This window comes from Odocoileus virginianus, chromosome 17 (genome assembly GCF_023699985.2).
Source record: "Odocoileus virginianus isolate 20LAN1187 ecotype Illinois chromosome 17, Ovbor_1.2, whole genome shotgun sequence".
NCBI lineage: Eukaryota > Metazoa > Chordata > Mammalia > Artiodactyla > Cervidae > Odocoileus > Odocoileus virginianus.
In genome coordinates this window covers 9,729,208-9,756,399 of record NC_069690.1, presented here as the reverse complement: position 1 = coordinate 9,756,399, position 27,192 = coordinate 9,729,208, and the positions used below count along the sequence as shown (strand labels likewise).

Genomic DNA, 27,192 nt, shown 5'->3' with positions numbered 1-27,192 from the left:
TTTTCCTGTTACATTGGATTTAAGCAGTTTCTACAAAGAAAAATGTTAATTCTCAAAAAAACTGTAACTTAACACAATGATATCTAATTAGATGGTAGCCCAAGGAAATACTCAGTTATACTGGGGGTTGTTAGTAGTGCACCTCCTACCCCGACACCCGCTTTTAACTCAGACATGCTGAAAAGATCAGATGCGAAACTGACTTTAATAAGCATGTTTTGCTTTGACAAAATGGATCCTTTAGGACTATTTAAAAATGTTCCACAGCAGGACAGGGTAAAAACATCCTAACATCAAAAACAGATACTAAGAAGAATAAGTTAATTTTATAAGATGATTATACCCCCAGCTTGTTTAATGCACTTTTAGGAAATGTGTCATTAATTGTTAACCTCCTATAATATTTTTAGGGTTAAACTATCAAAATATTGAGAAGATTAACAGGACATTAATAATACAGATGCAGCTTTCCCATGGGAAACAGGCATACATATTAAAGCCAAGAACCAACCAAAGAGAAGGGAATCTACACTATTAAGTAACGGTCATCTGAGTTATAAGAATTGATTTGAGGAAGACGTTATTTGGACAAAAAATGTTTCTATCAAACATTAAAAAAACAAAAACAAAAACCCATACAACATGGACATAATACTATCTGCCCTTCAGAAATACATTCTGTGGTATTCTGAGTGTAAACATTCTGCCAAGATATGTCTGAGTTACCTTTCCATTCAATGTCACTTGTCAGGTATTAAAAATTACTGGAGAATAGGAATATTTTATGATCAACTATATTAATTCTACTAGAGAAAACACTTGAAAACAAAAAATCTATACATGGAATTTTACATATCCTCAAGATAATTAGTTCTCAGAGGTGCCATTACCTTTGTCAAGTATTCCTTCATGACTTGGATGAAATAGGGCATGGCAAAATCCATGATATTGTGCCTCCACGCAGTTTCCAGGACAACATCTGGCCTTAAAAGATCATAACAAGTAAAGAGACACGCTCCAAAGCACTCTCTTTTTTCTTCCTGCAAAAACCACTGTAGGAGCTCTTCAGCCAATTCAGTATCTTTAGATTCAGAGGCATACTGCATTGCATCCTATTTAAAGGAAAGGAAGAAAGTCAAACATTAAATTCAAATATGATAAACTGGTAAACTGAACAACACAACAGGGGAAAAAAAACTCTCAGTTATATCATTTAAGTTAAGGATTTCCTGAAAGAAAAGGAAAAGACAGAGGAAAGCATTCTTTTTTTAACAGAGAGGTCTGACATAAGCATACAACAGTCTCCAACATTAACAAACTGACATAATTATCATCTCCTCAACTGGAAGCTGAAAGGCAATTTGCAAATAGTATTTGCAAAAACTAATACCTTTATAGACCATAATCACTTCTAATATGCCATCTTAGGACTCACACAAATCATCTAATACTTGGCTTAAAAGCCCCACCCCACAATCCTTCTTCACCTTGTACAGGCTATCTTTCTTGCACAGCTCTACACTCTGTTTCCAGCGATTATTGCCTTTGAAGAGGTAAGCAGCAATTCTTCTGAACTCAATGAGTTCATGCTTTTCCAAACGCTGAGCAAGTGAGATATTGTCAAAGTTGTCATAAGCATCTATTGATGTTCTCAGAGCCTTAAAAAATAAAACAAAGCCATTGAAATGCCAAACCAGTATTTCATTTTAGTTTAAATTTTATGTTCCATCACTCTTGATCAATGAGCCATTACTGTATATGACTGACTGCATGTAATGTGATCACTATCTTGCATGATAAATATGTTTAATACAACTTGATCAATCAGCCATTACTGTAATTAAGACAGCCTAGATTCAAGAATCAAACCATAAAGTTGTACTATGAACAAGTATCAATATTCCTCAATCTAATTGTTAATAACAATAAGGTCCTTGAAGGCACTACAGAATTTCTAAGGGAACAATTTTCTCCAAGGTTTTCAGTGTCAAGGACTAACTTGAATGGTTATGAAACTGGAAAGATTTGTAATTTGGAGGGTTAGATTTTATGCCCTAGGGAAACTCCTGATACAATTCAACATGGTATTCAGTCATAGAGATCAGCATGGGATCTGCACCTGAAAGAAAACCATGTTGACAAAAAAAGAAAGAAAAGGCAATTTAGCTTAACCTTAACTTCTACGTTTTTGCAAAATTCTTCACAAAGGAAAGTTTACTAAAAGACAGGTACAGATAAGCTATTGGGCAAGAAAAACAAGTGAATGAAAGAGTTAATACCATATAAAGTTTATGAACTAGTTTAAGAGATCAAAGACTTTTTCAACTCAATCTACAATATAGATGTTTACAGATGAAGTAACCATAGTATTTTTCTAAAGCATTAACTTGGACTCTGCAAACTTGGCATTTAATTAGGAGACATCAGATTTATCAATCCTGAAAACCTCACTAAATTTAGATCCAAGGCATACAAGTAAGTACCTACTGTTTACAGTCCTAAGGGATGATAGGCTTTTTTAACTGCAAAATATACCAACTTTACAATCATGAGAATTGTAAATTTTGAGAATACGTGCAAGAACCAAAATGTTTTACCTGATAATCTTCTTCTGTAATAAAGAGGTTGTTCAGTGATTCATTCACAGATTTGTTGTTGTGGTTCTGAACTGAACGCAAATAGGGTTTCACCAGTGGTAGCTGTTTAACCTTTAAAATAAAGGTGTGAAAAAAAAAATAAAAATAAAATAAGGGTGTGTTACAAATGTAGTACATTGCTAACAAAGTTATCCAAGAATGTCTTAGCTTCTTGCTAAGCATTTTTGAGGTTTTAAAAATTACCACCTTGCTGAAATAATTGACTGCACGAGTATGATCCAACCGTGGAGACAGCACCATCAGCAAATCATTTAACAACAGTGGCTTGAATTCTAAGTAGAATTGTATTGCTCTGTAGTATAGCTCCACATTGGCAACCTAAGACAGCAAAAATCCATACATGAGGTAGAGTTATTTCCACGTGAGCTTCCTCCTTCTAAAGACTATCTTCTAAAGAAGGTAACACACCTTGGTAATGATGTCTTTGAACTGCCCTTCTTTCCATGCATCAGTCGGATGATTCATCATGGTAATTATGGCATTATCATATTCTTCATATTTGTCATACAAAAACACCAATTCTGCCCAAAGATGGGCTTGTTCTGCAGCTCTTAGCACCTGCACAAGGAAGATTTAATTGCTTTAGATACAGGTCTCTAATTCTAGTTAATAGCAAAAAATAAATTTTTAAATGAAAACTGAAATTTAGTTTTAGCTATAGAGTTGCCTTGCAATGAAAGGTTAGTTACCTTAGGAATATTCACTCTGGACCAGAACAGCTCCAGGTGCTCCCTCATTTTCTGTGGCTTAAACTTAGAATACAGAATAGCTAATTCAGTGAACATCCCCATGTGAGCTCGCTCAAGTCCCAGTGCTGCTTCCAACATGGTTATCAGCTCTTCAAAATACCCACGATCCTAAATAAGAGAAAAATGCAATTAAAGATGAGAACATCAGTGGCAAAAGATCTCAGTTAACATAAAAGTTAACATGAAAGACTTCAGTGCACTACCTGATAGTAGTTGATAAGTTCCTCCAACTCGTCTGCATGTACTACAATATGAAGCCCACACATCTGAGCGAGACGGAACTCCTTCCCATCCACACAGGCAAAGCAGACCTACAATTTAAAAATTTTCAATTATGTGAACTCAAGTGTAACATGGCTGGTTAATTCAATTAATCAGTTTAAAGAATATTCCTAAATAGCATCTTAATTCATCCATCAAACTGTCATTTAGATTACCTCTTTCCATGTTCGAGTACTGTTGGCTTTCCTAGCTCCATCAACAGCTGCCTGATATTCACCCAGGTGAACCAGAGTAGATGCCAAGCGTCCAAAATTGGAAACATTATTGTACAACAACTTAGCAGCATCATACATTTTCTCATCATAACAACGGTCACCAACCTGAAAAAAAACACAAACCATTTTCAGTAAGCCAAAACTCAGTCTTCTTTCTAAAGTTAGGACTCAATTTATTATGAAGAAACATCTTCCCAGTAAGATTTTTCCTTAGTAACTTTCAGTTGTCATGTGTTGATCCTAATATGCTAGTAAAGTTGCCCAACTATTTTTACACTCCTTAAAAAGAAAAAAATCTGAATGAGAAACTCACTTGCTGGATATGAGCATTATTTGGCCCATTGATGAACTCTTCCAACTCTGCTAGGCGGTTTGTTTTAGCCAGTGCAAAGATCAATTCTGTCTCCACATAGGACTCACGAGCCTTCTTGCGGGCCATCTGCAAGTACTTTACCAGCTCTTCCCAGTTTCCTAGGTACAGAAAAACAAATTAATAAATCCAAACAATAACATACCAACATCAATCTTCTCGTTCAAGTAAATGAGAACTGCTATTAATTTCCTTTTCAAAGAAACAGTAGAGAGAATAACAAATGTAAACCTAGAAAGGGATCAAAATAGTGAAACTTCTATTAATGCCTCTGTATTATTACTGACCAAATGAAAAGCTGAATCCTTCTTCTCCTTAAAGTTATCAGATTAGAACTAGATCAGAATTTAACGAGACTTCAAAACAGAAAATTAAACTTCCCCATAGAGCTTTTAAGTTCACAAAACACAGCCTCTCTTTATCTGCACTAAAGAGGAGGGCAAACCACCAGACAGTCTCTAGCTCCAACACAACGCAGAACGGATGTAAAACTTAATGCTCAGCTTAGGCACATCTTCTGGCAAACACATAAAGGTGAGAAGTCATACCACTAGTATTGGCGGCCTGAACAACTTCCATGTACGATGAAGGATCATCTGCTTTGATGTAAGAATCGATGGCTTCTTTCACCATTCCTTTCTGCAACTGGGCTTTTGCGAGCTGACTCCAGACTGCCGGTTCATTGCAGCGCTCAGCAAACTCATATGCCCGATCCAAGTTTCCAATATGTTCGATTAAGACCTAGGCAACCAATTCTTCATCAGTTATAGAACAATGAATCTTACGACATAGCAATTACATTTAAACGGTTAGGATTTTATTGCTCTTCTATTATCACAGCAATAAATTGCCCTTTCTCAGAGGACAATGCATATACTGAACCAAGAGAAGGCATCACACTTAGGAAATCAGCTCGGGTAATGTGAAGGTTTACCTGCACTGCTGAGGTATTGACATCAAATTTCCGGAAAATGGCAAATGCTTCTTCAAAGAGCTCATTGCTGATGGCGATGTTGGCAATATCTGGGGCATCATAATTATCCAAGCGGTTAATGTACTCCATAACACGGGTACGGTCAGCCTTGATTGCAGTGAGGATGAGGAGGTTTTGCAGGTTTCTTTAAGAAAGAAAGATTTGAATGCAGTATTTGAAAAGCTCATTAGTCATAACAAATAAACACTGTAGCTATTAAGTATTTGGTCTTAAGAGGGAGGGTCACAAGAGGGTATTAGAAGAGTGAGAATTAAGGCAACATTCTCTAACATTTGTCTTTGTTCCTTTCCCAAACTGACAGGCCATAATTAAAGACTGACTATAAAGAGCCAGGAAACCCCTCTCATAGCATACCTGTGTTCACTGAATACAGAGTTATCAAGGACAATTTTCTCCAGCAGTTCAATGAGTTCATTAGGAAGGTCTGCTGTCATAAAGGCCTTGACAGTTACTGACACTTCCTCAGGGTCCTGAGTTTCAGACAAGGCTGTCTGTACAACCTGCAGAGGATATACAAAGAATAAGCACTGAGAATCCAGGTGGTTTTGGTGATATTATCTAATAAATAAGCTGGCCTCTCAGTAGAAAATGAAACAGGTCGAGAAGAAGGAATGAGATAAAATACCTTTAATTTACCACCCAAAGATTCTTCTACGTAAGTCCACATATATCCGTAACGTGTACTTCCAATTTTTTTTTTTTGGGGGGGTGGGGAGAAGGCGAGGGGGAGAATCATCCTACTTTGTATAATTTCTATCTTTTCCCTGACTAAAATTATCCCTAATAACCACTCCTCATTATCACTTTAATGGTCACATAAAGTTCAACCATATACATGTGGCATTGTATACTCAGCAATTTCTCTATTTATGGCTATTTGCATGGCTCCCAGATGCATCAATGAGTATTTGCTCTAAGAAGTTTTGTATCAATTTGGGATTTTTCCTTAGAAATGCTTCCTAGGAGAGGAATGAAAAATTAATATTCTTCAATTTACTCTTCTGTATTTATACTTCTATTAATAATTTAACAAATACTAACCTTCAATTTTTAAGGTTTTAAAAAATGTTTTCAATTTTTATATAGTTATAAACTCAAATCTTGTTTGCTTACTATTGAGACTTACTTAACGTTTATCTACTAGATCATTCACTAGTCTTTATCTTTTGCTGATTTACCATTCTCTTGAATGTTTCCAATCAATTTACTTCTCATTTATCTGTAACAGTAATTCTTACTAATTTTATTAAATGTCTAATTTACTGTTATCCTTTTAGCTATGATGAATTGAGGGAGTCTTATGTAATTAAATTCTCTCCTCGGGGAAGTATTTTCTGGAGAAGATACACTTCATTTTTGTTAACATTTTCATACATATATTTTAGTGTAACCTTTATTTTCTTCTATTTTTTACTGCCATCTCTCACAGTTAAATATGATCCATTTGAGTATATTTGGTATATGATGAGGGAAAACATTTTATTTATAGTTAAAAAGATGAGCCTTAAGTGCATTTGGAAATTTTACCTGATCAATGAGGGGTCTCCTGTAAGGATTGCTTTCCAGCAGCACACTACCCCACAATTCTGGGTCCTTCCGCCGTACCAGATAGCGAGAAAGACTTTTGAAGAGGGAATTCTCATTGCAGACCTAAATGAGAAATTAAAGATTAATTTCAAGGTAAACAATAAAAGCTTTCTATAGACTGACTTTAATTTTAAAAGGTTATATCCTATCATTATACCCTATTTAGTGTTTTATACCAAAAAAAAATCTAATACTTCTACATGTAATCTTTAATAAGTCACAACCATATTTTTCTTATTAAAATTCAATTAACAGAAAAAACACAGTTATTAATTTTTGAAGGCTTTTAAAAAGCACCCTGATGTTAGATCTATATTTGGACTTTATATTTTACTCTATTGGCCTGTGTATTCATGCACCAGGATGCAATTTTTAATTATAGAGGTTTTGTAATGTGCTTCAACATCTGGTAAGGCTAGTCCATCTTCAGAGCTTTCCTTCAATGTTTATTTTCCCATGCGTATATGCATACATATGTTCATACTTATATGAATTTGTATGTTCACAGATGCATTCTTTCCCAGCTCTGATCAATCAAAGACCTTAGAAGGAAATACACCCTAGAGTCTAGATCTGGGTTTCTAATGGCACTTCCCACTAAAGAAAATCAAAGTTCTTCAAAAAAATTAATGATACACGGCAGGGGAGCATATAAAATAAGCATGGTATAACTTGCTGGGCCAGGAAACAAGATGTGCTCAAGAGCAATGAGATCATGACACAAAGCCATGAGAGGCAGGCTGATGGGATTTCTATCAGCCAAAACAGGGATAATTTGAAAATCAAAACCATGAATTATTAACCCACAGAACTCGTAAGTGCACGAAAATACACATGCTGACTGATAAATGTGGAGAAAGTGATGAAGTTGGAAAACTGTCATTTTGCAACCAACACATTAAGAATAGCTTACTTAGAATTAACAGATTCAAAATTGGGGGCAGGGACACACACAAAGAGGATACTCACATGGTCTTAACTGTTTCTTCACAGACTATTTAATACCTGCAAGGGGAAAACACACACACACACACACACACAGTAGGATACTCTCATGGTCTTAACTGTCTCCTCACAGACTACTTCATACCTGCAAGGGGAAACACATCTATAAGGGGAAATTTATTTCTACAATGGAGAAGCTGACTTGATAAAAAGTGACCCCCAAAATGAAGGACTAAAGGCCATCAGGTGCTTTTGCATGTTACAGCATAAGAAAAACATCACTTAAGTAATGTATTTTGGATGGAAACATACAATCTAAATCTAATCAGGAGGAATAATAAGAGAAATTCAAAGCAAACAACATTCTATTTTTTTAAGAGATGTTTCACTAATAAGAAATATACAGCAGGCAGTGTGGAAGCTGTCAGACGCTGGAAGGAGGCGGGGCATGTGGAGCAACTGCTCAGTGAGTGCTGGATTTCCCGTGTGGTGATGAAGACACGGAACAAGAACTCTGAACAAGAGAGAGAGAGTGACTGCCCAACACTGAAAATGTGCTAACTGCCACTGAATTATTCACTTTCAAATGGCTAAAGTTATGTGAATTTTACTTTCAATTAAAAAGAGAAAAAGACTATTTTTACAATTATGCCTGTCGATAAAAGACAAAGAAAGGCTGAAGAATTGTTTCAGGTTAAGAGACATGAAAGATATGACACATACAAACAGTATGTAATTCTAGGCTAAAGGGAAAATTTTCTTTTAAAAGACTCTCAGGTCAATTGACAAAACCAGAATGAAACAGATTTTTAACAGTATTGTACTGGTGTCAGATTGACTGAGGTTGCTATCCATAATGTGGTCATGAAGGAGAATACCCTTATTCCTAGGAAATATACACTGAAGGGTTACTAGGCCATGAGGTATGCAACTTATTCTCATAAGGTTAAAAGTTTAGAGTGCTTTTACATATACACATATATGTAAAAAATATATACGTGTGTGTACATATAAGTGTATGACAAAATAAGTGATAAAACCAGGGGGCCTAAATGTCAGTGGGTGAATATAAACTTAATCAACTAATTTGGCCAGTTTAAATTCATAATTATCAGCAAAGTTTTTTTTTAAAAAGCATGTATCCAAAAAAAAAAAAAGCATGTTATCTTCCAAAAATGTGCCATATCACCTAAAACCACCCTGAAACTCTCAAAATTCACTAGTCTAACATTATATAACAGGTTTTAAAAATGCTATCTTCTCTATATGCATTCAGCCGGCAGTACTCACATTGATAAGCTCCAGATCACATTGGCCACGCTCGTAAGCAACACAGGCCAGATGCGGATCTCTCTTCTCACAATACTTTCCAACAACACGACTGTCATAGTAAGGATTTTCCCGAAGAAACCTCTCTGGATTGTTATTACTGTCTATGTAGATTTTGGCTAGTGCATTGTGAGTAGCAGGCTCTTCACAGCCCTCATGAATTCTGGCCTCCAGCCAAGGCAGAAGCAGTTTCAATCTAGTAAAAAAAATAAAACAGGAAAAGAAACACACAAAAAACTCACATCTACACATACTATATTACAAATAGCACACTTTTGACATGCTATGTAAGTACCTTATGGTTTATAAAGTGCTTTCCCATACCCTATTTTGAATTCTCAACATTCCTAACAGAAACTGGGAAATTAAGACTCAGAGATGGTTAAAGGATTTGTCCAGCGTCACACAGAAGGTATATAAGACTATCTTTCATACTCTCCCAGACCTATCTGCTACATTATCTAGACAGGATATAGAGAGAAGAGACTACAGATTCACAGATTATTCTTTTTTATATGGGGCAAATGGCTGGACTTTTGAGTAATGTTGTTTAGGAGGAGGACAGAGATGTGGTATGAGAAAACAATCTGAGGTTCCTCTTAATTTTACCACAGTTAACACGTGATATTACGTATAGCCAAAAGAAGCAGTACCCTAAACACATACTGGGAACAAAATCTGGTAACTTGGAAGCTCTAGTTTTAAAATTCTAGCAGTCATAAAACCAATCACTCCATGAAGGGTCACGGTTTTGCTAAGTTATAGCTTGTGTTCCAATGGTCCAGATGACCAACACTCTTCCCATGGTTTAAATAACATGTTAAAGAGTTACAAGAAATCCACGGAAAGAGGTGGCAGGCTATAGTCCATGGTGTCACAAAAGAGTTGGATACGACTTAGCAACTATACAACAATAATCACTTTAAATCAGTTTCAAGCTTTAAAAATATAAAAATCAGTATTATATTCTATATCTCCATTGTCCTTAAGTGCAGAATTTTTCAAACATTTTCTGAAACATTTAGATATAAATTCTGTGATTACCATTAGTAGAACACTTGTACCAAGCCAAGTTAAAATTAAACCCTATTTTTTTTTCCCTTTATTTTTATTAGTTGGAGGCTAATTACTTTACATCATTACAGTAGTTTTTGTCATACATTGAAATGAATTAGCCATGGATTTACATGTATTCCCCATCCCGGTCCCCCCTCCCACCTCCCTCTCCACCCGATCCCTCTGGGTCTTCCCAGTGCACCAGGCCCGAGCACTTGTCTCATGCACCCAACCTGGGCTGGTGATCTGTTTCACCCTAGATAATATACATGTTTCAATGCTGTTCTCTTGAAACATCCCACCCTCGCCTTCTCCCAGAGTCCACAAGTCTGTTCTATACATCTGAGTCTCTTTTTCTGTTTTGCATATAGGGTTATCGTTACCATCTTTCTAAAGTCCATATATATGTGTTAGTATACTGTAATGGTCTTTATCTTTCTGGCTTACTTCACTCTGTATAATGGGCTCCAGTTTCATCCATCTCATTAGAACTGATTCAAATGAATTCTTTTTAATGGCTGAGTACTATTCCATGGTGTATATGTACCACAGCTTCCTCATCCATTCGTCTGCTGATGGGCATCTGGGTTGCTTCCATGTCCTGGCTATTATAAACAGTGCTGCGATGAACACTGGGGTGCACGTGTCTCTTTCAGATCTGGTTTCCTTGGTGTGTATGCCCAGAAGTGGGATTGCTGGGTCATATGGCAGTTCTATTTCCAGCTTTTTAAGAAATCTCCACACTGTTTTCCATAGTGGCTGTACTAATTTGCATTCCCACCAACAGTGTAAGAGGGTTCCCTTTTCTCCACACCCTCTCCAACATTTATTGCTTGTAGACTTTTGGATAGCAGCCATCCCGACTGGCGTGTAATGGTACCTCATTGTGGTTTTGATTTGCATTTCTCTGATAATGAGTGATGTTGAGCATCTTTTCATGTGTTTGTTAGCCATCTGTATGTCTTCCTTGGAGAAATGTCTGTTGAGTTCTTTGGCCCATTTTTTGATTGGGTCATTTATTTTTCTGGAGTTGAGCTGGAGGAGTTGCTTGTATATTTTTGAGATTAATCCTTTGTCTGTTGCTTCGTTTGCTATTATTTTCTCCCAATCTGAGGGCTGTCTTTTCACCTTGCTTATAGTTTCCTCTGTTGTGCAAAAGCTTTTAAGTTTCATTAGGTCCCATTTGTTAATTTTTTCTTTTATTTCTAAAATTCTGGGAGGTGGGTCATAGAGGATCCTGCTGTGATTTATGTCGGAGAGTGTTTTGCCTATGTTCTCCTCTAGGAGTTTTATAGTTTCTGGTCTTACATTTAGATTTTTAATCCATTTTGAGTTTATTTTTGTGTATGTAAACCCTATTCTTGAGATGGTTTCACTGCTAGAGGAACTTCCTACTTAACCTCATTACTTCCCACTAACCTCATTTACTATGTCAGCACTTTGTGAACACAAAATGTCCTGGCTAAAAAAAGACTTAATGATATAAGTATCAGAAGCACTCACACTATGTTCTGTTCTACTGGAAATTCCTAACTCATATTATCATATCAAGGTTCAACTTAAAAACAAGTTTAACCCAGAGTTACACAGGGAATGCTTTTCTCTTGTCATACTTGATAATTTATCAGAGAGGAATTAGTTACTAGGTATCATACCTAAAAGGCTTTTTACATAGCTTACATTAAAAACACATAGCTATGTGGTTTGACTTAATGTAGTTATAAACATGCAAAAAGAAGGTGAAGGCTCATTACTAGAGAAATGTAAATCAAAACCATAGTGAGGCATCATCTCACGCTGGTCAGAATGGCCACCATCTAAAAGTCTACAAATAATAAATGCCAGAGAGGGTGTGGAGAAAAGGGAACCCTCTTACACTGCTGGCAGGAATGCAAACTGGTACAGCCACTATGGGTAACAGTGTGGAGATTGACCCAGCAATCCCACTGCTGGGCATGCACACCGAGGAAACCAGAACTGAGACACATGTGCTCCAGTGTTCACTGCAGCACTGTTTACCGTAGCCAGGACATGGAAGCAACCTAGATGTTCACTGGCAGATGAACAGATGAGGAAGGTGTGGTACATATGCACAATGGAATATTATTCAGCTCTAAAAAAGAATTCATTTGAGCCAGTTCTAATGAGGTAGATGAAACTGGAGCCTATTATACAGAGTGAAGTAAGCCACAGAAAGAAACATCAATACAGTATATTAATGCATATATATGGAATTTAGAAAGACAGTAAAGATGCTATATGCAAGGCAGCAAAAGAGACACAAGATGTAAAGAACAGACTTTTGGACTCTCTGGGAAAATGCAAGGGTGGGATGATTTGACAGAACAGTATTGAAACATGTATATTACCATATGTAAAATAGACGACCAGTGCAAGTTCAACGCATGAACCAGGGCACTCAAAGCTGGTGCTCTGGGACAAGCCAAAGGGATGAGGTGGGGAAGGGGTTGGGAGGGGGGTCAGGAAGGGGAGACGCATGTGCATAAATGGGTGAGTCATGTCGACATATGGCAAAGACCACAGTACTATACAGAAATTATTTTCCAATTAAAATTAATTAATAAAAAAGGTGAACGACTAGCTTAACAGATATTCTGTATGACAGCCATATAGAGCAAGTTACAGCTATCTTATCACTTCTAAATTAGGTATCTCTAGGGAATTAAGATCCATGAGTACTGAGTAGTTTTAGGCAACTAACAGGTTATACTTCTATTTAATACCATGCTAGGAGGGACTAATAATTTATCCTACTTGTGAAGATTAAAACAGTACTACACCTGTTTCTTTTTTCAACCTCAGCAACAAGCTCATCAGTAGAGAATTGACCTCTTACAACAAGAATCAAGTTTTTAATGACATCTTCAGAGCAATCAACATCAAGTAATCCCCCAATAACCACAGGAAGTCGACTTGGATTCACCTATGGTTTAAAAAAAGAATGTCATTATGTTACTAAGAAACAAAACTGAAGAGTTCTTTAAAAAAAAAAAAAAAAGCAAAATGCAAAAAAAAACGCATTTTCCCTCTTCAACCTCAGTTTTAAAATTCAGTAATAAATGGGTTCTAAATTTGAAACCAGACAAAGGAATTTAGTAGGAAGTCTGCCTTGCTTACTCCTAAGGAGAAATAAGTCCAAAGAAGCGAGAGGAACAGAATGACTGAAAATATTATCTGGTAAAAAGACCTCCATCATAGCAAAACTGACCTTCTATTTCTGGAGTTAGAATGCTAAGTTTCTAATACATTTATTTAAGATGGTTTTAACAATGTGATTTGGAGCCTATGGCCTCGACATGGATACCTCAGGGACTATCAGATAAGTAGGGCGTAGGCCACTCAATTTTTCAACTACTGTAGTTCTGTTCTGTTTTACATACTTGGAATGCATGTACAATTTTAATTCAAGAAAGGACTCCGCTGAGGAGAAAAACTCTGAAAGCCACCGCAGCACACCACCCTCACTGCACACGGGGCTTCAAAAGGGTGGAGACGTCCAGTGTGAGAAGTGAGATCTGTAAGGCTGTATTTTCAAGTATTTAAGTCTTACTTACCTTCTGTACATATATCTCTATATACTTCTGAAGATTATTTCTATATAAATAGAGCACCAAATCATGGACAAAGTCAAATCGATCACACACAATGATAAGTGGTAACTGATCTGTTAGCTTCGCTTCCTGGGGGGAGAAAAAAGAAACCTTAATTTTCTTCTTCTGTGAGGTTATCAGTGTAAAATGAGAATAGGTTCCACACTTGTGGGAAAGGCTCACATAAACTTGATTCTTCTTCTAAAAAAAGAAATGTCCCAATAGTTGGAGAGCGTCCAACTCAGTTTCCATAAATATTTATGAAGTAATATCCAGAGTCACAGCAAAATACCAGGTCCTTCCCATATATACCCTTTACAACAAAAGAGTAATAAGATTTATAAGCCTCCAGTGGCACTCAGGATATAAAATCATCACACCAGGAATTTCATTAATAGTAACAACTGAATTTGTAGTTGCTTTAAGAGCTAGATTCACATTGTCAAAATTAGGCATATATGGCTCACATTTGATGCACACCGATGACTTTTTAGAAAACCCCTCCCCATTCCAATCTATACGGCCAGCTTCTAATACTGTTATAATAAATCCTACAAGGAGCAGCATGATGGTGACTGCCATGAATTTAAATACACCACATGTTGCTATTTAAAAAAACAAAAACAAAAAAAAGGTTTACAAAATAAAAAGCATTTAAATCATCTTTAAATTGCTAACTGCTTTTACCATTACAAATACCAAGCTATAATCCTACTTACAGACTGACACAGATGTTATAGACAGGTAGGTTAACACCTGTACTGGGCATTTACCTGATACATGTCCTGTTACATTCCATAGACATTAGGTACAGCACAAAAAACAACAGGTTCCATCAGGAATTCATTTACACACAGTGAAACATTTCTCAATAAATGATTCCTCTATGACAGTCTACTAAAGGAGAACTAAGCAGGACAGGACTTTCCTCAATGACAGCCACTAAGAACATTATTTGCAAGATTAGAATAAAATTCCTAAGTCGAGCACATATAAGCCACCCAATTATAAATAATCTGAAGATTGGTCTACAAAGTGTTCGGGGAACACTAAACCTTGGAGTTGTAAGAAATCCTGTAAAATAGTAATGAAAAAATCAAAATGGCTGTAAATCTGAAGTTGAAGTCCAGCTGCAGATTTTTTACATCAAGGAAAGTCCTTTAGCACCATGGAAACTCTATACTAACAGCTGCTATAATCATTTCTAAAAAGAGTGTTTGATCTACCTATGCAGAAGATTTTTTAATAGGGTAGGTTTCTCCTACAAAACAAACATCAACACACTAATCATTATCTTGTTTACTATACATATAAAGTATTACCTACAGTATTTTACCACTTAGGGAGAAAACATACTTGGCAAGTAATCCAAGATTACTTAGGTATTCTATTCTCATGCATAAATGTTTAAGATTTCTGCTGCGAAAGATAACTTATTTGTATTGGCAAAGAAAATTTTAATTTGAAAAAAGTAGAAAAACTGGGATACATTCTCAATTGCCTAAATTTGCATATGATTTCATATACAAAAATAATGCTATCAACATTTTAAAATTTTACTTAAAGGTTGCTCCTTAGATACTATGATTAGGATGTTAGGATCAAAATGGCAACTATATAAACAAATTCAGGTTTCCTTAAGCACAAAGTTTGGAGCTACATAAGGGTTAAAGTAAACATTCCCCAGAGAGGTACATTCTGGTGGGAAGAGACAGTGTTAAGTGTTGTGATGAAGAAGAGAACAAGATAAGGGGGTAGTGAGGAGGGACAGGTTTTATTTTAGATAGAAGGAGGGTAATCTGAGACATCCTTCCTCATGACATTTGGTTAGAAATCTCTAAGAAGGTACAAAAGCAGGTCAGGAAGGTCTGCGAGGAAAATGGGAAAGGGCAAGCAAAGGCCCTGGGACAGGAGAGGTTTGGGGGAGTTACAGGAATAGCAAGCAGGCCAGTGAGGTTGAAACAAAACCACGAAAAGAAGAAAAATGGAAAATAAGATCAAAAATAGCAAGAGGCAAGGGTCTGAAGAACAGTTTTATGTTTTCTATGCGAGATGAGAGTTCCACAAGTTTAGGGCATGAGCCAAATAACGCTAATGACAGAGCTTCATCCTGCTTACAGGCTACTGCAAAGGAGCGCTCACATTCTATCCCTCTTTGTTCTCCTGGTGGCTGGCATATAACTGGCACTTGTCTAATATTCAAGATTAGATTCGGAGAAGTATTTTTATTATCACAGTTTACATACAACACCAGTCAATTATTATACAACTAGTACCTCCAAAATGAAGCTGAATACCAGTGATGATGAAATGTAGCATGTAGCTACAAACAGCAGATCAATAAGGAAAGTGAGTAAATGGTCCAGTATGTTCATTCTCATGGGGCTGAATATCCAACAGTAGCATCTTAGCACTGAACTCCCATCTCCGATTATTAAATAAGAGATTAGGTTTTTCCTCTAACTTGGGCAGGAATTAAAATTCCTTCAAGTCAGGAATAACTTAAAACCAAAAAGAAACAAAACCTGCCTGCTAGAAAGGTTGATAATACCTTATTTTCAAGGCCACCAACACAGCTTATTAACCACAGTTATCACTTCACCTGTGGCATACCAGGTACCTGGCAAACACAGCTTGTGGCTGGGGAAACCAAGGCTGAGACACCTTCATTAATTTGCCTGAGGTAAGAGCTAGACATTTACTGAAGGAATAAACAGCTCATTATAGAAAGAAAAGAATTTGAACCAGGTCTGACTGGTTCAAAAGCCCGTAATTCACACCTACTCTCCTCTATTAGATTTGCACACAATTCACAAGCATGGAGGGAGGATTCCTCATCTAATTAGATCTCGTGGGCTAAGCAAGGTAAGACAGCCACATCCTAGTTTCACGAGTTTTTCTTTGAAGGTCAAGATCATAATTAGGTGAAAATAGTTAACTTAGTCCTGCTTTACATATATATGATAACTCAAATATTACAACTCAGTGCTAAAGAAATTACAATATAAGCATAAAAACTGAGAGCTTAATAAAAACAAAATCAGTAAGATCTGGTAGCACTTTTTAAAAAAGGACACAGTATTGATACTCAAAAGAGGAACTGACAGGTACTACAGGTACACTAGATCAAGCAGAGTATCAAATCTTTCTCATTTGGATGTTTTTTTCTAACACCAGGAAGTCTTGGGTTCACACATATCATACTAGCCAGGTTCTTCAGAATATTCATGATGGCCTAGACATTATACTTTTGGGGGAATGTTTATCTTTTAATCTAAAATATAAGGCAACTTCAGCATTTTACATCATTACACTAAAACTCCTAAGGGTTTAGCTATTTAATCTAGGTATTAAGTTCTTCAAAAGAAGAATCAGTTAATACAACTATAGATTATCTAAAAATGATCACTGTAGGAGTACGAAAAGCCTACTTTTCCCTACTAACTTATACAATGAATATTCTGGTTTTAGTTTCAAGCTAAAATTCTTCCAAAAGAAAAAATACTTAACAACTTTATATACAATCTTTGAACTCATTCAACATATTCTTAATGTAAGTATAAAGGTGATGCTTTTGAACTGTGGTGTTGGAGAAGGCTCTTGAGAGTCCCTTGGACTGCAAGGAGGTCAAACCAGTCCATCCTAAAGGAAATCAGTCCTGAATATTTATTGGAAGGACTGATGCTGAAGCTGAAGCTCCAATACTTTGGCCACCTGTTGCGAAGAGCTGACTCACTGGAAAAGACCCTGATGGTGGGAAAGACTGAAGGCAGGAGGAGAAGGAGACAACAGAGGGTAAGATGGTTGGATGGCATCACCAACTCCATGGACATGAGTTTGAGCAAGCTCCGGGAGTTGGTAATGCACAGGGAAGCCTGGTGTGCTGCAGTCCATAGGGCTGCAAAGAGTAAGACATGATTGAGCAACTGAACTGAACTGAAAGTATATAAATATATGTATTGGGGGGATCTGAATGTTCTGTAATTTCCTAATTTTTATAAATGACTGCCAACGTTAAAGTCTTATTTTCCCCACAAAGTAATTAATAGGTATGACAAAGCTAAACATTAAATAAAATAAACTGCCCTTAGGTATGCCTTAAAGACCTAAGAATCTTTAAACTATTATTCTTCACACCAACACAAGCAGTTCTACTTCTCCAAAACCAAATTTGTGAGTCACAAAGCTGTAGTTTTTCTGTTTGACTGTGCCTTCAATTTATAAATTGTGCATGATTAACATTTAATTTCTAGAATTGGGCTAATTGATGACAGAGAAAAACCTATTTCCTTTACACAGTGGAACCCTTTGCATACACAGGCCCCTTAAAAGAACACTGAGGGCAAGCTGACGTTAATATTCAAAAAGTGCCTAAATGATATTCTAAAATAACACTGAGTGTCTCCAATCACTTAACAAAAATTAAAATGAAAGAAAGGAAATTCCTTAAAGATAGTGATTTTTTTCTCTTCACTTAAACAGATGGTCATTCTTAAATATTACTTACCAATTTCCTTCCTTATTTCAAAGGAAACCACAGAGTATGAAATTTGGAAGAAATCATTCAGTACACAACTTTGAGATTCTAAGAATTTCACTTTTAGGAAAAAAAATTTTTTTAACTATGCGCAAACCCTTGCAGGACTGCTGATCTTCAAACCAACTAGAAAATGCACTACTCAAAACCACTTACCTTGAGAAAATTCTTGACTCGCTCAGGATCATAGCAGTTGCTTTCTCTGCAGATTCTTTCTACTTCTTTGATCTGCCCAGTCTTGCAAGCTGCCTGAATATATTTAAAGTGCACATCTGGGTCTTGACTAAAGTTAACAATGGATCCCAAAAAATAAAAAAGACCTTAAAAAAAATAATTGACATTAAGCACAGGTGTACTTTTGAGAACAGATCTGAAAAAATACTTAAGCAATTAAAAAATATTATGTCAATTATACCAAAATTTAAAAAACAAGCAAACAAAACACTGTTATACTGAACACTCCACCCCCAAATAAAATCTAGTTGCTGAAAAAGCTCAATATTAAATAATCCACTAATCAGTTCAATAAACGGATTTATACCCTACAGAAGAGAAAATTCAATGTTTTCTACTAATGGTAGTTGAGAAACAGGAGACAGCTACTTAATATCAAAACTAATTATCACAGCATATTCCAGATGAGAAATTTTGAATAAAGTCCACTACTGCAGGTGCTTTTACATATGCAGCTAATAGAAAACACACAAAAGTAGCTTAAAAAGAATTTAATGCAGTGCTGTCCAACAGGATTTTCTGCAGTGATGCAAATACTCTATTAAGACCAGCACTATTTAACATAGCAGCCACTAACCAGATGTGGCTACTGAGCACCTGAAACGTTGCTAGTGTGACTGAAGAACTAAAGTTTTAATTGCATTCAATTTTAATACTTTTATTTACACAGCTACATGCGGCTGGTGGCTATGTACTGAATGAACAGTATAAATGTAGCACACAGTTAACATACAAGAACTGAAAAAATTAAGAAAACTATGTAGAACTCTCTTATTCCTTCTGTCTAGAGTAGTCCTACAAAAAGAGGGAGGAAAAGTTAAGCAGAGACCAGATGTTTAGCTAATGAACCTAAAAGCCACTGACAGTGATCACATCAGTACTCAGTACAGCAGTGGTTCTCAACTGTGGACGAAATGGTTTTCTTCCCAAGAGACATTTTCAGTGGTCACAACTGGTGGAGCTGATGTTTCTGGCATTTACTGAACTGAAGCCAGCAATTCTGCCAAATATCCTGCAGGCATACAACAATTTACCCTCCAACTCAACAAATTATCCAGCCCAAAACGTCTATAGCATGGAGACTGAGAAAACCTGCTACAGGGACAAGTCACAAAATTTCCTCGGCTAGAATCATTTGCCATTACAAGAGTCAGACAATATAAATATGATCATTATATACCCGATCATTAGTATTTCCATCTTATTCAAATATGCCAAAGCTACATATATTTGTAGTTAAGATTTTGCCTTTAATTGACCTATAATATACCCATGCAGACAGTCTTATTCACTTCATGACCCTAGAATCTGACACAGACGATGCCTGACTATATTTATTGACAATAAAACTTAAAATATTCCATCAAAATAAACTTGTAGAAAGAATTTCCAATAGCCTATGACCATTAATAAACTATGACCTATAGCCCTCTTGGCTACCTTAAGTTATTTTAAATGACTCGAACTTTTAATTACCTTCAAAACTCTTGAAAGATTCAAAAAGTTCAATCAGAGACTGAGTGGACAGTTGTTCGTGATACTTAGAAGCCACTTGTACACAGATCTGTAGATTCTGACGAATATTGGCAGACAGCATGGCCCTGAGACATTCCAGGGAGTCTTCCACTGATAAGGACCCAAAGTAATTCACTAACCACTGGAGGACAAAATAAATAAGTAAATGAAATAATATTAAATCTAATGGTGGTATAAAATTACTATCATTCACAAACATACACAAACACATTTTCGGTATACCAATTAATGGTAACTAATAGGTAAGACACTGAAATACCTCAGGGTTAAGAAGATGGGTATGAACGACCGCACGCTTGATATCATACAAGTCAGTGAAGTGTTCTAACGCGCGCTGCAGGAGGCCAGCCTTTTCACACAGCTGAGCGATATGAGCCCGGTCATAATGCGTGAACATCTGATTGCCTAGAATAGCATCTGCAACCTAGAAAACCATAAAAGGATGAGTTTATCTTACCATTCCACCTATATCAGTAACTCCATATCCAAATTACACCTTAAGATCCAATACTGGACTGATAAAGGAGAGAAAGTTACAAACAGCATTTTAGCCAAATTTTCTAAAATCAGGAATGGGCATCCCAGTAGCTTCAAATAACATAATCTAAGAAGCTCTGAATTAACAGCTATAGAAAAACAGTTGACGGAAACACGCTATAAAATGCATGAAAACATATACCTGAGGTGCATGCATAAGGTTCATCTCAAGCAACCTCGTCTGTAAAGGACCTTCAGATGGGCGATTATTCTTCAGCGCATCAAGCAAGAATGCAGTACACTGCTGAATTAGATTGTATTCCATAAACACATCGACAATCTGCAAAAAAAGATGTAAGGGAAACTGTTTTAAGATACTTAAACACTACTTTATGATACTGTTGATAATATAAGTAAGTGAAAGGAAATTAAACATTATCTCTTTCTTCATATTTAAAACACTACCAGATTAAATCCCAGATTTAAAGAATATTATTTAGATAACATAACCTCATAATTTAACAATAAGTTTTATCTTCCACAGTTACTTTAGCTAGTAAAAATAACCATAAAATATTTCAAGATACTATATAGTAGCAGAATATAAACTGCAAGATTTAAAATTTTGATGATTGATTGACTGATGCACACGTGCATGCCACACCACACGGCATGCTGGACTTTAGTTCCCTGACCAGGGACTGAATCTGTACCCGATGCAGTGGAAGCATGACTCCTAACCACTGGACCACCAGGGAAGTCCCTGATGAACTGTTTAAAATACACAAAAGCATAAAAATGAAAGAGTCCTTGATTCCCACTTCATATATGCATTTTCTCTCTCCCTTCACCAAGTGGCACAGACTAGCCTTTGTGTTTTATTATACCTATATTTTTCACATTTTTAATACATATATCACTCTAAATGAGGTGGGATTTGTTTTGCATGTTTTAAAGCTATATATATAGATGGTATCTTACTGTCCATTCTTCTACAATTTGCTTTTCTTGGGTAACATAGTTGAAATTTATCCATGTAGGTAAATAAACATAGCTCTAATTTCTACAAATAAAAAAGTTAACCTGTTCTTCTCCAGGTTGTTTAAACTCAGATCCCCCCCCCCCCCCAATTCTCTACATAAATTAACTTCTACAAGATACATTTTAAATTGTTTACCTGGGTGATATCAGCAAGAGGTTCTTCATCCTGAACTAACATTTGAGCAAACTGCTGCCCCTGATCTGGACTGATACGCATAACATTTCTCAGTAGAAAGATCCAGTCTGGAGTATATCCAACCTAAAAACAGACAAAAATGTAAGCCCTGCTGCAGAGTTCCATTTTTATATTATCTAAAGGCTTTTTTGCAACTATACTCCAATAATGAATTTTAAAATACAGAAGAAATCACAAAACAAAAACAAACCAAAAGCAGTGGGTACCGCCCCCCACCCCCACAGGAAATAAATGCTTCTTCTATAGAATCTTCTTACTACAGAACTACTGGTGAAAATACAAATTCAGTTGTAACAGATGCTCAATTCAATTTGATCTTGGTTTACATAAGACAATTTGATCTTGGTGATAATATATTTGAACAAATAGCTATAAGATTTTACAATCAGCTTATTCAGTCTCACTGAACATGAAAAAACTTGTTCTAATAGGTTACACATGCCCTAGCAGTTTAAATTCTAAATGCCATGCAAGAGTAAATGTCTCCATTTTTGAAAAGTCATTCTGTAAATGAGAACCATACTAGTACTTTATACTTTCCCAAGTAATCATAAAAATTTAAGGAAGTTTACTATTAAAACTGAGAGTGACTATAGGATAATTTCTCTCTTAATGTTTTAATGAATTTATGTTCAGAATTTGTTTCATTGAACTCACTTTTTTAGCATATAAAACAATCTTCTGGACTTGACCTGTTTCTGCAAAGCATTGAATGACTTTATTCGGAACGTTAGCCCTTAAGTACACACTAAGTGCCAATGTAGGGTCCACAGATTTCACCAGGTCTCCTAGTTCTTCAGAACATTCCAGCTGTCCAAAGGGAAAAGAGACTGCTTAGTAATCCATGAGCGACCTTATAAATAAGCAGTTGTTACTACTTCCCCTATAAATAAGAACTAATATGACAGGCATTTAGTTACCCAGTTGTCCCAAAATGTATTATAAATATGCAGGAGTTATGGTTATAAAGACTCCTGATTTTGAATTCACAGCAGAGTCTCAGTAGAATTCTCCACACATTCTACATTCTACTTAAGGATAAAAACCCACCAAGACTTCACATGTACAGAGTCTACCAACTATCTTGTTAGGCGTATAAATATTTAAGAAGCAGAATCTTGTACTTCTCACTATTAAGAATATTCAGGTATCAGTGCCAGATGGTCTCAATTTTACAAGAATAATCCAGCTCCTAATGTAATGCTATCAAATGAAAATCTGATATTCAAAAAGCCAGCTGAGGTTTACCATAAAGACCACTTAAAAATTAGGGAATAATCTGTAGGACCTAAGGCTTTATTATCTTCTTGACTTTTGGATTTGAAGTTGTAAAGCAGGACACTAATTTCACAAGGTCAAGCAGATAAAAATTTTAGAATTTTAAGGTGCTATACATGCAGACACACTCCTCTGTGCCATTCAATCTGCCTAAGCTGCTCAATCTGGAAAACCGCTTCTCTAAAGGAGCTTTGCTTTACACACTAGAGTTGACTTTCTATTTTATGAGTATGTCAAAAGAATAGCGCTTATCATTGATATTCAATAATGAGATGTTCTATCAGTCTATACCCTCTCAACTGAACACACTAATGAAGAGTTGACCAGTGGTCCTTTTTACCACAAATGAATCCTACATGACCATTCACCAAAATAGGTAATGATACCCAAAAAGCTCTCACATTGTTATACTGGTCAACTCAGTTACCTTGGCTGTTCTCATCCTCCCTTATCTTAAAACAAGTAGGACGGACCTCAAGTACTATGTGGCTAGTAACCAGTCTTCAGCAGACTCCTGTCCAAGCATCCCAACTCTGAAGTTCTATCCTCCAGTATCCTCTAAGACTGACAGAAGCTGGGTCAAGAAACAAGGACTTAGCATTGGTAATGTAGAAATACTACCAACATACACTAAAGCTGAAAGGTGTAACATTAAGTTATTCACAACCCAGAGTGCTATAAAATAGTACCACCTCAGTTCTTGACACTGACCTAAGACATGACAATTCAATATTGCCACTTTGTGGAGAAAGGCTTTCTACACTGGTATGAAAGCAATAACATCACTAATGGGTTGTTTAAACTCATTAGTTGTCTTACAAATAGGTGACATTTTCCATAATATACACTAGAAAATATAATACTATTAGATGCTCTATGTGAAAAGAAACTCGTAACTACTGAGCAAATATAAAATGGATACAGAAATCCCACAGTAAAGAAAGCTGATTAACAACAGTTTTCAAATATTCATATTTAAATAACTTCAAGAAACTAATAAGTTAAATATTTTTTCATGTAACGCCAGTTAACATTCTGTGAAATCACTTTGGGAATCTATATCACTGCTGATCAGATAGTCCTGCTGTCTTGTTAACCAATTCAACTTTGTATATAACATATTTCCCTTGCACACCTAAACCGGTTACTGGCATTTGATACCACAATTTTGTAACTTGGGAAGTTCTAAAAGAAAAGATACAATGTTGTATGGCTGAAACTACTGGGAATCCCAAGTGTGGGATGCGGGAAACAGGAATACATTCTTAGGTCCTCATGAGTTTATACATGTTGACAAATATGAACATGCAGTGTCTCATGCTAAGCTTAACCACCAAGCAAGTAATCCTGGATTCCCTTTTAAAATAAAGACATGCTACCCTCAAACATGCCACAAAAATAACCCATTTTCAAAAGAAAACATGTCTATGAATCTCATGCAGTGTCTATTCTTTCACCATTCCTACAAACAATGAATCATGGATGGAGATGTTCTGGCACAGCTTGTATGTTTTTGTTTTGTTTTTTTCCAGCCTGTGTTTTTAACTTGCTTACATGGTATTTAATCAAAGTGAAAATATGTTAACGTAAGTTAATATACCTTATCTTCTTTTAACCACTTCTCCAAAAGCTGTTTCCGCCCCTGCTGAAGTACAGGCCTACACAATTCTAAGGATTCATATTTATTTAGCTGACCCTGGTCCAAAAGGATTCCAAAGTACTGAAGTAGGGGTGAAGTTTGACCTGGCTGAGCTGGAACACTCTGGAACCGACGGATGGTGTCTGGGGTACGAAGAATTCCCTTTAAGAAACAGAAATGTTAAGGACTCCTTTTAAAGATGATTCAGTATCACACTAATAACTCCATGGATCTGTTAAGTCAATTTTAAAGGCATGATTCCATCTACTGAAACCAAATCTCAACTTTTCAACATGTTGAATGGTAAAGATTCAGGCAATGTCTGTCTGTCACACTTCTCGTTCAACGTTATGAGATTATTCTGAATCAGAAACATACCAACCTAATCATAATACTAGTGTGTAAGAGGATAGTTACAACTAACTATTATTCCAGGTTCACATTAGGTTAAGTAAAAATTTCATTACCAGTCAGGGAGTAAGGTATTAATTCAGTCCAACAGAACACAAAAATGATGAGGATAAATTCAGGTCAAGTTCAGACAACTCTTCATAACATGAACTGAACAAGATCTGTTTAATCTTTAGGATATAAAATCAGTAGCTATCATAAGATCCAACCAAGTAAACATTATTACATCTATGTAAATCAGAGCCTGTTAGATCTACACATCATTCTAACAGTCTGTTTTAAAAAGTTAACCAAATCTAGAGCATAGAAAAGTAACTAAATCTAGAAGTAACTCATTCTACAGGAAAACATATCCTTAAAAAAGTCTCATTTCTCTGTGGGAAGCTGGTTCCACTTGTACCAGTATTAGAAATAAGAGCACACTGGCATCAATCCAAACATGGCAATTTTCATTTTCATAACTACTTACCTTTGGTGCATTAGCAGCCACCTTTGCTGCCTCTGAGTAATTTCCCTGGGCAAAAAGAGCATTAAATTTCCGGGCAAAGAGTTCTTCAGCACCAGCTAAGTTGTTACGTACAGCCATTCTCAGAGCCAAATCAGGATTTTGTAGGACATTGGTGATATAAGGGATTATGTTTTCTTCTTCCACACATACTGAGAGAACCTGCAATTTAAGATCTAATGAACAGCTGCGATGTGTTCACGTGAGCATCAGATACCAAATATGTTTAATGATGATGACTTCTGAGTGACAAAGTAATAAAACTGTGACGGCTGCTTTCTTGCTGACGCAAAAAAAAAAAAAAGAAAAAAGAGGGCAGAAAAGAGAAGACTACGGGGTGCTGCTAAACCAATTGGGGGTTCCTAAAATAGAGCTGTCTTGTAATATAAACAACTCCCTATCTCATACAGTCCAAACTCTAATTGCTTTGCTCCCATCCATTCTTAACATGGCATGTGCTCACCTGGAAGAAGTTGAAGATACATTCCTCTTAACTCTGACTTTTCAGTAATTTTAATTACATTTACATTCCCAGAGTTCAGATTATATACGCAAAGAGGGAAAGGACACTGAATCTACACACACCTTATATACTGCAAGGTATACAGTAGATGCTTAATAAATGCGGCACCAGCAAAGAGCAACTTCTAATTGCTTCTTTTAGAAGAACAATTAATTACCTACCCTCAGTCCCCCTAGTAAGTCACTGTCACAGAATGCCAATCTATTTGCTTAAAAGCTGAATTACTGTCAATTGCCAAAGAGAAAAGGAGTCCTTCATCATGCATCCATTCCTCTCCCCAACACCAGATCTGGGTATACACCCCAGCTTATAAACTACTTCTATTCCCCATAATGACCAGTTCTCATACCATTATTTCTCATTTGAGTGTGTCTCAGTCACTATTCCACATAAAGAAAGGAACTTATCTTTGTCTTTAATTGTATTTTTAGCACCAGGCAGTGTTGAACACAAAGTAAATGCTTAATATTTGTTAAATAAATGAGAACTCAATAACCAAACAAGTAATATCTATTTGCCTGTTCTATTATTCCCTTTGAGGAAAATGAAATTTTAACCTCCAAAAGTCTTTCATTTCTACAGATCTGACCCCCATCTTCCAAAGCTTAGGTCATTCTATATCTGCAATGTGACACTCTACCCCATATTAAGACATCTTTTTTTAAAAGGAAGAATTCTTTCTTTAGAGTTATTTACATTTTCATCTTTAATACTACTTCCTAGGAAAAATAATGAAGATGAACAAACCCACTTCTAACTGTACTTTCTATAGCCTTCCCCAAATGCCAAATCCATAGTTTTATCTTTATCCCATTTTTAGATTGTATTAGCAGAGTTCTAGAAACCAGTACTTAAGACGTACAGGGGGAAAAAAGGTTCTTGTATCTTCTAAAGTATTCAGTTCTACCAAGTTCAGACTGTCATCTTGATCACTTTTAATTTTGCAACCCACAGAAATCATACTCATTCCTTCAAGACATTGGGTTGGGTCCAGCTATAGTTGGCTCTGATCAAAAGAGT

General features: G+C 36.1%; 1 protein-coding gene across 2 annotated transcripts in view; it reads right to left on the bottom strand.

The window, feature by feature from the left end:
• CLTC (clathrin heavy chain) overlaps positions 1 to 27,192 on the bottom strand; it is a 64,597-nt gene that overhangs the window by 7,173 nt on the left and 30,232 nt on the right. For both annotated transcript variants that reach the window (XM_020908755.2, XM_020908757.2), the window contains exons 7-30: positions 25,614 to 25,811; positions 24,695 to 24,895; positions 22,474 to 22,626; positions 21,757 to 21,879; positions 20,782 to 20,919; positions 20,362 to 20,526; positions 20,043 to 20,223; positions 18,489 to 18,652; positions 13,760 to 13,885; positions 12,986 to 13,128; positions 9,090 to 9,324; positions 6,795 to 6,917; positions 5,622 to 5,767; positions 5,208 to 5,391; positions 4,822 to 5,014; positions 4,217 to 4,374; positions 3,844 to 4,008; positions 3,610 to 3,717; positions 3,347 to 3,514; positions 3,066 to 3,215; positions 2,844 to 2,975; positions 2,598 to 2,708; positions 1,488 to 1,658; positions 891 to 1,112 (exon numbers count right to left, since the gene is read on the bottom strand). In XM_020908755.2, coding sequence (XP_020764414.1) covers positions 891 to 1,112; positions 1,488 to 1,658; positions 2,598 to 2,708; positions 2,844 to 2,975; positions 3,066 to 3,215; positions 3,347 to 3,514; positions 3,610 to 3,717; positions 3,844 to 4,008; positions 4,217 to 4,374; positions 4,822 to 5,014; positions 5,208 to 5,391; positions 5,622 to 5,767; positions 6,795 to 6,917; positions 9,090 to 9,324; positions 12,986 to 13,128; positions 13,760 to 13,885; positions 18,489 to 18,652; positions 20,043 to 20,223; positions 20,362 to 20,526; positions 20,782 to 20,919; positions 21,757 to 21,879; positions 22,474 to 22,626; positions 24,695 to 24,895; positions 25,614 to 25,811 — 3,858 coding nt within the window. The remainder of the gene's footprint in view (positions 1 to 890; positions 1,113 to 1,487; positions 1,659 to 2,597; positions 2,709 to 2,843; positions 2,976 to 3,065; positions 3,216 to 3,346; positions 3,515 to 3,609; positions 3,718 to 3,843; positions 4,009 to 4,216; positions 4,375 to 4,821; positions 5,015 to 5,207; positions 5,392 to 5,621; positions 5,768 to 6,794; positions 6,918 to 9,089; positions 9,325 to 12,985; positions 13,129 to 13,759; positions 13,886 to 18,488; positions 18,653 to 20,042; positions 20,224 to 20,361; positions 20,527 to 20,781; positions 20,920 to 21,756; positions 21,880 to 22,473; positions 22,627 to 24,694; positions 24,896 to 25,613; positions 25,812 to 27,192) is intronic.